Raw genomic sequence first — 10820 nt, forward strand, 5'->3', positions numbered from 1 at the left:
TATTTCTGTTAGAAATTTACTGAATTTCAATTAAAGTTTAAGCATTATTCTTTGGAAGTATAATAGTAATTAGTTGCTATAAATGAAAACTAATTAACGCTTTCTATTCGTTTGCTGGAATTTTCTTCCACTATCAGTTTATCTTGAGGTGGTAACTCATGTTGTTCAAAATCGAACGGATAATCTAATTCGAAAAAAAGTGATTGGTTTATCAATTATTAATTCTAAACCGTTTCGGGATTTTTCTTAACAAGTTAATCGATAATCCAAAAATAAATAAATTAATTATATTTATATCATTTAGTACATAAAGTCATTTAAGATTTAGGAAAAATAACCCAAAATAGTCCTTATCTTTGAGTTAAGATTCAAAGTCATCCTTGAGTTTTCATATGGAGCAGTAATAATTCTCATGTTTGCAATATTGGTGCACTTTTGATCCTCCATCAATTTTTTTGCCTATTTTTCAACATTAATTCTATCCATAATTTATGTATGGAATGTTCCATCATCTTTTTATATATTTAGTAGTAATAATAACTCCATGTGAGATCAGGTGAGAAGTGAAACATTTGGGGATAATTACATCCTATCCCAAAAGTTTTCCCAATTACAAAAATTCTAGATTTTTCATTGCTCTCAAATACATTACTCAGTTGTCCGATACATTACAAATAATACATTACTTAATTGAAGGGTGGTATCCGAAAGGAGATAGAAATATATCTGAGGGGATAAGAATATATTCGAGGAGATGTGTATTTATGTAATATTTCCAAACAATATACTCTACATGAGTTGTTGTCAAAAAATAGTAAGATGTTGAGCATCCCAGAGTACATCAAACTGATGAAAAAAGTCTAAACCAGAAAGAGTACAAGGGTGAGGATACTCAAACTGGCAAAGATGACAACCAACATTATTAGTACTAATTTTTTCAATTTCTGGGTTGCTCTCTAATATAACTATATTACTAGAAGAAACAATATCTGTCATTTCATTTTCTTCCCATGTAATAATAGTCGAACTACTCTTCTCCAATGAATAATTACAAACATTAGGTGATGATTTATCCGCATAAATATTCGTCATCTCATTTTGATCTTTGTCTTTCTTCATTAGTACTCTTTTAGTCCTTTTCATCGAGGCAACATTTTTCACTCCCAATTGCTTTTTTAAGTGTGTGTGGAAGAAATTTTTTATTTCATTGTCTGTTCTTCCCGGTAATCTTCCTGCAATAGCTGACCATCTGGACATAATAATATATACATAAAGATTAAAATCATTCTAAAAAAACGTAACTAAAAGCTAGAAATTTATTTAATTTGTCTCACTTATTTCCAAGTTCTTGATACGTTTTGATGACGATTTCGACTTCTTCCATTGTAAAGGGTCCTCTCTTAACATCAGGGCAGAGATAGTTCATCCATCTTAGTCTACAACTTTTCCCTGTTCTTGAAAGCCCTGCAATTAATTAAACTCGATCAAACACTAATTATTTGATGAACTTATAAAATAAAGGGTTATTATTAATTTTGCAGAGTTAGATTTCTAAAGTCATTTTTCTTTAATTTGTTTAATAAGATTAGAGTTAAGAAGAAATTAAATGTGACTTTCTAAGACATAACTATTAGTTGAGTGATCATCTGATAATACATGAACATAATTGAAATGAAAACAAACCTGCAAATTTAGGCATATGGATCCAATTCCAAATGCCAAATTTCATGATATAAGATTTCAATTTTTGGTCTTCCTCTGGAGACCATGCCCCCTTCTTCATGTTTGTACATTGCTGCTGCTGTAGTTGTACTCTTGGCATGATTGTAAACAAGTTCACTAATTCTACGGTTTTTTGCCTTTGTTGTGGAAACATGAATTTATATTAGCCATTATGGAATTCTTTAATCAAAGCCTTCTTTCCAAGAAAGCTGTAGGATCGGACTCACCCACTGCCACTACTTCATTTTTGTTTCTATTTTGTCCTTCAGTGGTAGTGTTTAAGTTATATATATATATATATATATAAATTAAGAGAAGTATTGAAAATACTCTAAATTAGGTATGAACTATTAGTTTCATCTTTGAATTATTCATGACATCGTTAAAATTATTCTTCACTTGATTAATTGAACTTAAATGCATCACCAATTTTATGACTTGAGTGAAATACACCCCTAAATTATCGCCAAGTTTAGGGGTATTTTCAATACTTCTCTCAGCTTTTTATTAAGAGTTCTATGCTCCTACAAGAAATTGAGACCACATGCTATGTCATGTAGCATGTCAGAGGTGATCGAGGGTGTATCTAAGTTTATTTAGTCAGGTAGAGGGGTGATTTTAAGGTTATCAATAGTTTTAGGACGAAACTAATAATTTGCGTCAAGTCCAAAAGTGTTTTCAAATACTTTTCTCTATATAAATTAGTGTAATATTCTTTTGTCCTATTAGGTCACTCAAATATCTATAAATAAGCTTTTAAAAAACGTGTGATCTCTCATAATTTCAAAGATATTTACATGTAAATAATATTCTTAAAATATGTAACTTATATAATCATAAAAATAAGAGGGAATACTTGATATAATATATAAAGATAATCTCATGATATAAAAATTTCTTACGCTACCGATATAACTCTTAATTTTATGAAAATTCTTTGAAGGAGCTAGAGTTGAATTTTCAAACGATTGGCAGTTGAAGTATGAAAAGGAAAATGAATTATTGCTTTCCCACTTGATCAATTTGTCAAAATAATAATATTCCACACTTGGAACTTTTGTCGTATGTTTTTATCAAGATATATACTTGATCCAAAATTTATAATAAGTGTGCTTACAAATCTTGAAAAAATATCACTTAATTTACTATGCATACTAGAAGATGGCAAGCCCGTGCAAGCATATGGCCTTATGGAAAATGAGTTAGTAATAAAAATAATTATAATTAAATTAATTTAAATAACATTTGTTGAATTATAATTTAATTAATTTAAATAATATTTGTTTAATTATAATTCAATTTATTCAAATAAGATTTGTTATAGTTATATAATTGTAAGTTTAGACCAATAGCTTGATGAGTTCTCGATCTTTCATAGATAAAATAAAGGGTTCAAATTTCGATAGTAATAATATAAGAAAAGATAGTTTTTTTCATGTTTTATATTTAATATTAATTACTTATTCCTCAAATTATTTTTTCAAGACTTAATAATAAACATCAATTATTAGGGATAGTGTGGTAAAATAGTCATGTCAATTATTATTTTCTTAATAGATGTGTGAAATCCAAATATAATAAGTAAAAGTCAACAAAGAAAATAATAAAACGAGTTAAAAGTAAATTAGTAAAAATATTCTTCTTATTTATGAACTTTTAAAAAGTGTAAAAAAATAAATAAGAAACAAATAATATGAAATGACCACTAATCATGAAATGACAAAATATCACCTAAAAATAAAAATAACATCAAGCACACATGTTAATACCACAAAATTAACTCTCTCTTCTATAATAGTAGAAGTAGAAAAGAAAAGAAAAGAAAAATAGAATGAAAGAAAGAATGTAGAGCAACTTTCACATTTAGCAAATATAAAAATCATATTTGTATATTATAGCTATAGCAAACTTTATGGTTGCTATAGAGAATCAGATTGTATAAATTGTTGGGGGCATCAGATTTGTATAAAATCGCTGGCAGCCTCTCATTTGTATAAATCGCTAGCAGTCTCTCGTTTGTATAAATCGTTGACAACCTCTCAATTCAATTTTATGTGTTTGTATATCTGCATAAAATTTGAATTTGTATACAATTGAATCGAAATAATACATTTGTATATCAAATCTCTCACTCTCGCTTTACACAAACACAAATTATACATTGTATAATATATGTTTGTATAAAGGGAAAAAGAGAAAAAGGCAAAAGAGAATGTAACGACATGTTCCCGTCGTTATATAAAAGCCAACGGGGGAAAATTTGGGGGCGAAAAACTTTTTCGTAGTATCTGGATTTTCCCAACCTTGTCCAGATTTGGATGAAATCGGAGTCATTAAGGTGTAGGGAAATCTGGTAACAATTAGGTGAAGTAATTTTGATTTTGATTACATGGGTAATTAGATAACTCGTTAAGGAATTCGTACGACTTTACAGAATTGAATTTGGGTGAGTAGAACTCTCGAAATTGATCTTAGCGTAAAGGGTATTTACTGAGCGTCATGGGTTAGAGTTGTGTTGTGAAATGAGATTTTGGAATTCTTGAATTAGCTCTCTGTCTCGAGAATGCCGCTTTGGCGCTGGGTTTTGCCGCTTTGGCGGGGTCGCTATGGAGGGGTGGTGGCCGCTGTGGCGAGCCTGACGTGAATTAAAGTCGTTAATAAATCCTTAAACGATCTCATTATGCAATATTCAACTTTTAGAGCTAAGGAACGACCCCCAGGTGACTCATACTCATTTTTCACCATTCTTGGGGATAAATATTGATGGGGGAGGGTTTTGTTATAGATTCTATGGTGGAAACAACCCTAATTTGGATAATTGAGATCATGAGTTTGATCTAGGGTTCATAGAATTGTTAGTAATCTGGGTAATTAATGATTGTTATTGATTATCATATTATATTGATTGTTTGTAGACCAAGAACAAGCAGAACGAATCTGGAAAGGGAAGGATCAAATTTCTTAGAGTTTTAAACTTGTTTCGAGGTAGGTGATGGTTGTGATTCTATGATTGTGTGATGTATGCTTGTTCTTGCTTCATTATGATACTTATATATGTATGAATTTTGCAATGTTGATCACACTTGTTGTAAATGAGATAGAGAATTGATGAATGTCATGAAATCATAACTTAAATGTATGATCTTGATGATATACTTGTGATTGTGATTATAGCGTGTGAATGAGATTGGTTGCCACGTTCCGGCATAACTAATGTGGATCGGTTGTCACGTTGCAGCATAAAAATGGGATCGGTTGCCACGTTCTGGCATAAATATGGAATCGGTTGCCACGTTCCGGCATGCTAACTTTTTGGGTTTGGGTTCCACGAGAGGACCAATGATTTGACATAAAATGTGAAGTTGTTCGTTGTTCGTAAATGTTGATGATATTATATATGTTGATATGTATGCATGTGGTTATAATGTTGTTTGACTTGTTTATGTTGCACAAGTGGGATAGTTGTGTGATCCTACCAATACACTATGGTTGTTTACTGATTCTGCACTTGCTCTTATTTTGTTGAGTGCAGAGCATCTTTAAGCGGCTATTGACAGACCTCGCTTAGAAGATCAGTGATCTTCGTTCGAATTCAAGGGTGAGCCAATTATTTCGGGCTGCCATGGAATTCCCTTTCGTCTATGTCCACTATTTTCGGACTTAAACATTTGTTTTAGTTAGTTCATTAGTATGGAGTTGTATCCCTTCTTGTTTAGACTTGGTTCATTGTTAGAATGCCTTGGTCTATTGACTTTCAGGTTGTAGGTTATTCTTCCGCATTGTTAGTTATTAACTCTATTTTGATTTCCTTAGTGTTTGATTAAATTCCTTAGTTTTTAGATTATGTGCTTGGTTTGGATTATAGTAGCGGTTCTCCCACCGGAGTGTTAGTGTGGGTGTCAATCACGACGATCTGGATCTTGACAAAGTTGGTATTAGAGCCTAGGTTCGTTGATCTTGATGTACCAAAATGAGTCTAGTAGAGTCTCGTGGAACAGTACGGGGACGCCTTTACTTTTCTTCGAGAAACAATAGGACTTCAGGAAATCTCTCCGTTTTCTCGTTTCCTTTCGTGCTATGACTTGATTCCAATTGGTATCTGGCAATTCAAATTGGTATCTAACCTCATTCACTCTTATATTCGCAGATGGTTAATACTAGATTCAATGGTGTTAGGCCCATAGCTCCCGTCAATGCTCCGGTCGAGGAATCTGCAGTGAGAGGTCGCGGTCGAAGCAGGGGTAGAGGAAGAGCTAGGGGTAGAGGCCGTGGAAGAGTAGAACCTGCTGGAAATAGAGCTCATGTTGAGAATTCTCGTATGAATGAGAACCCTCATGCGCATCATGAAGAGATAGAAGTGAATGTTGATGTTGATGTTGAGGATTTGGGACAAGAAGAAAAGGTGCAGGCTGAGACTACAGGTGTTCCAACTTTAGATCCAGTGTTAGCTCTATAGATCGTGTCGTTGTTAAAGAGATTGGTTGGTCTTGGAGTGTTGCCTTCTACTCAAGCAACACAAGCCCCTACTAATCCTCTTGTTGCTAGCATTGCACATAAGGTGGGTGAGACCAGAGGTAATGATGCTTTCTTCCGTCATTTGTTGGGTTATGTTATGAATGGTAATGAGCATGAAATGTTGACTAAGTTTCTAAAGCTAAAGCATCTTGTGTTTCTTGGTTCTGAGAGTGAGGATGCTTATGAGTTCATCTTAGACTGCTACGAGAGGCTTCATAAGTTGGGTATTGTCCATCAGCATGGGGTTGAGTTTGTGTCTTTCCAACTTCAATGTGAGGCCAAACAGTGGTGGAGAGCTTATATGGAGTGAAAATCTTCTAATTTACCTCCACTTACTTGGACCCAATTTCATGCTTTGTTTCTTGAGAAGTATGTGCCTAGGACTTTGAGGGATCGCAAGAAAGATGAGTTTATGTCATTGGAGCAAGGTGGTATGTATGTGACTGCATATGATGCCAAGTTCCATGCTTTATCTAGATATGCTATGCAGTTGGTGACTACAGATGATGAGAGGATCCAGTTATTTATTAGAGGATTAAATTTTGAGTTGCAAGTATTATCTGTTCATATGACTTCTGTAGGGAGAAACTTTAATGAGGTGACAGACTATGTTAAGAAAGTAGAGGGGGTGAGGCGAGACGGTCAAGCTAAGGCATGGGCGAAAAAGGTCAAGAACACGGGTAACTTTTAAGGTTCTTATTCCAAAGGGTCCGAAAGGCCAACGCTTACAGCCAAGTCAATTCAGTCTGATATACCCTCCTCTACAAGTAGTTACTTGAAAACTCCATCTCATAATTTTCAAGATAGCTAGGGAGTCGCGCCTTCAACGGGGGGCAGATCATCTTTTGATCATACTTGTTACAACTGTAGAGAACCTGGGCATATGAGGAGAGATTGTCCCCACCCGCGTGTGCTAGATTCTGCGCAACAACAGTCTAGAGTAGTGGTACCCGTACCCGCGGGGAATGGTAATAATGGTCGAGGGCGTCCATAAGGTGGACGATGACGTAATCAGCGAGGCCATGAAAGTAGAGAAAATGGTAATGGTAATAGAGGTAGGTGTAATGCACAACCAGGCAGAGAAGTGGCTCTTCTTGATGATAGGGCTCGTTGTTTACTTTTCTGGAAAAGAATGAGATGGAGGCGTCTGATGCGGAGATCACATGTACTATCCTTGTTTGTGATCGGATGGCTGATGTGTTGTTTGATTCGGGTTCTACTTATTCATATGTACCCGTGAGATTTGCCTCAGATTTTGATATGATTTGTGATATTCTTGATGCCTCTATTCGTATTTCTACCCCAGTTGGAGAGTCAGTCATAGTTACTCATGTTTATCGTGTTTGTCCTATTTTGTTTATGGGATTTCAGGCTCGGGCTGATTTAGTGATTTTGGATATGATTGACTTTGACATAATCTTAGTCATGACTTGGTTGTTCCCCTATTATGATGTGCTTAACTGTAATACTAAGTTTGTAACTCCAGAAATTTTGGGAAGGGAAAAATTAGAGTGAGAAAGAGTGTACAAGCCTAAAGAAGCTAAGATTATATCCTCCATTTGGGCTAGTAAACTAGTAAAGCATGGTTGTTTGGCTTATTTAGCTCATATTAGGGATGTTGAGATTGAGGCTCTATCCATTGGGTCTATTCCTGCATTGATTTAGAACCTGGTACTCGTCTCATTTATGTCCCTCCATTTCGCATGGCTCCGGCAGAATTAAGAAAGCTTAAGGCTCAAATCCAAAAGCTTCTTGATAAGGGATTTATTCGTCCTAGTGCTTCCCCATGGGGTGCTCTAGTTTTGTTTGTTAAGAAAAAAGATGGCAGTATGAGAATGTGTATAGATTATCGGCAATTGAATAGGGTCACTATTCAAAATAAGTATCACTTGCCTCGAATAGATGATCTTTTTGACAAATTGCAAGGTGCATCAATTTTCTCTAAGATCTGGTTACCATCAATTGAAAATAAGGCTTGAGGACGTGCCCCAAGATGGTGTTTAGAACTCGTTATGGGCACTATGAGTTTTTGGTTATGTCTTTTGGTTTGACCAATGCGCCTGCAACTTTCATGAGTTTGATGAATGAGGTGTTCAAACAATTTCTTGATTCGTTCGTTATGGTTTTTATTAATGATATTTTGGTTTATTCAAAAAGTGAGGAAGAGCATGCCAACCATCTTCGTAATGTTTTGGGTGTTCTTCAGAAGCAAAAACTATATGCTAAATTTTCTAAGTGTGAATTTCGGTTGAAATCGGTTGCATTCGGGCATGTAGTTTCAAAGGAAGGGGTAATAGTAGATCCCCAAAAGATTGAGGCGGTTAAGAATTGGGTTAGGCCTAGCGCTGTGACGGAAGTTAGAAGTTTTGTTGGGCTCGCTAGCTATTATCGTCAATTTGTGAAGAACTTTGTTTCAATTGCCACTCACTTGACTAATTTGACCAAAAAAGGAGATACTATTTGAATAGACTGAAAAATGTGAGGAGAGCTTTCAAAAGCTCAAGACTCTCTTGACTACCGTGCCTATTCTAGCATTACCGGTTGAAGGTAAAGATTTTATTATTTATTTTGATATTTCACATTCTAGTTTGGGTGTTGTGTTGACGTAGGATAAGAATGTTATAGCTTGTGCCTCGCGTCAATTGAAGGTGCATGAGAGGAATTATCCAACACATGATTTAGAGTTGGCAGCGGTAGTGTTTGCTCTTAAGATATGGTGGCATTACATGTATGGTGTTAAGTGTGAAGTGTTTACTGATCATCGTAGTTTGCAATATGTTTTCACTCAAAAGGATCTGAATTTGAGACAACGAAAGTGGATGGAGTTACTTAAAGATTATGATGTGACCATTCAATACCATCCGAGCAAGGCTAATGTAGTGGCAGACGCTTTGAGTCAAAATGCGGTAAGTATGGGTAGTTTAGCTTGTTTAAGTGTAGCCAAGTGACCTTTGGCTAAAGCAATCCAGACCTTAGAGTCTAAGTTCATGCAATTGGACATCTCAAAAAGAGGTGGATGCTAGCTAGTATTGAGGTAAGGGTCACTTTCATTGAAGAGATCAAGGCCAAACAATTTGAAGATGAGAATTTGGAGGAACTTAGAAAGAAGACTGCGATGGGTAAGGCACAAAAGACCACTCTCGACGCGGATGGTGTGCTAACTTTCAAGGAGAGAATATGTGTTCATAAAGTAGATGACTTGATTGAGAAATTGTTGGCAGAGTGATGAGTCCACAAATTGGACTCATTTAGGGCTATATTTTAATAGAAATTGTGTCCTGAAATGCTTATTTTATCTCAATATCTCATGAAAACCCTTAAGTTTCAAGTATTTGATGTTTGAAGGAAAGCATGGACACTACGTCGCAAAAAGGAATGAAAAGGCCGAGAAGAAATAAGAAATGAAGGTTTGAGGATCGCCGAGTCCACTTGGCGAGTCACAGTAAGGTCTTACTTCGCCTTTTGTTCCAGTGTGATGAGCCCTGAAGGAAAGGATCAAGCCGGCAGAGATAGGGAGCAATCGGCGCATCGCCAAAACGTTTCGCGAAGCAGTACCATGTCGCCCAATGACCCAGAGTACGACGATGTTGAAGGCTGGTGCAAGACGGCGATGAATTACACCAAATGGCGAATCGCCGAGTTGATCGACGATTTCGACTAGCGATACCGAATGATCCGCTGCAGCACAAATCTGTGAAAACTATAAATACTAGTTAGAGTTTTAGTTTTTATAATCGAACAATTATTATAATTTTCATATAGAATAGTACTTTTTAGTATTTTTGCTCTAAGTTTGACAAGGTTTTGAAGACTTGAAGAAAAATAGGGTTTCATCTCCAAGGATTTGGACTTGGGTCTTTTGGATTCTTCACTCTTGGCCTGTAACAAAACTTAAATCTTCATACCCATTTGAATGCAAGCCTTTTTAGGTATAAATTTATATCTCTTGATGTCTGGCTAAAAACACCAATACTTAGGGTGTGATTTAGGGAATATGGGTTAAGATAATTGTTGGGTTTTGCTTGCTGGTAGTTTAATCATAGTTTAATTGTGATTTCGTTTAGTGGTTGTGGATAAATTTAATGAATTTGTAGTTGCAAATACAAGTTAATATGTGTTTTCGGCTTGCTTGATAGAGAGGTCGTAAAACTAAGACCACTAGATGATGGCCAGTGTGAGTGGGTCTACATGAGGTTCAGTTCGAGAGACTGAACCCTATTCTCATGTCCACACACTCAGCTCGAGAGTGTAAATGGGTTAAGGCGTAGGCTAGTCTTCATGCGGCAAGTGGGTGTCTGAGAGGAACGCATTTGAAACGAGGTAAGTAGCTCGAGAGAGAGCTTATCCCCCTTAAAGTCTAGCCTAGTCACAATTACTCTAGGAATCTTCTATCGAAAGCATGTACCCATTAATCTAGCTTAACCCGTATTCCCGTCACATCCCAACGATCCCATCTCATTACTTAGAAACCCTTGTTTATTTTGTTGTTTTTACCTATTTGTGACAAACCCCCCCCCCCCCAATTGTTAATTGACACTCTTGTGTCCCTCTGTAATTTACAATATTTTTAATCGTTAATGTCT

At 35.6% G+C, this 10820-nt stretch overlaps 1 protein-coding gene across 1 annotated transcript; it reads right to left on the reverse strand.

Annotated features, from left to right (window-relative positions):
- Positions 1–804: 804 nt before the first annotated feature.
- On the reverse strand, positions 805–1876 carry LOC125857547 (transcription factor MYB14-like). The gene is made up of 3 exons (XM_049537145.1): positions 1684–1876; positions 1335–1464; positions 805–1249 (listed from the first exon to the last, which is right to left on the reverse strand). The coding sequence occupies exons 1-3, from the start codon at positions 1874–1876 to the stop codon at positions 805–807; spliced, it is 768 nt and encodes a 255-aa protein (XP_049393102.1).
- Positions 1877–10820: the final 8944 nt, after the last annotated feature.

This window comes from Solanum stenotomum, chromosome 3, assembly GCF_019186545.1.
Source record: "Solanum stenotomum isolate F172 chromosome 3, ASM1918654v1, whole genome shotgun sequence".
In the NCBI taxonomy this organism is placed as follows: domain Eukaryota; kingdom Viridiplantae; phylum Streptophyta; class Magnoliopsida; order Solanales; family Solanaceae; genus Solanum; species Solanum stenotomum.

What these genes read in the sequence shown, in the direction of transcription:
- LOC125857547 (XM_049537145.1), bottom strand. Translation starts at nt 1,876, where the DNA reads ATGTTTCCACAACAAAGGCAAAAAACCGTAGAATTAGTGAACTTGTTT. An exon ending in CCATATGCCTAAATTTGCAG is followed by an intron (nt 1,465 to 1,683) that starts GTTTGTTTTCAT and finishes AATTAATTGCAG; the next exon opens with GGCTTTCAAGAACAGGGAAA. An exon ending in TATCAAGAACTTGGAAATAA is followed by an intron (nt 1,250 to 1,334) that starts GTGAGACAAATT and finishes TATTATGTCCAG; the next exon opens with ATGGTCAGCTATTGCAGGAA.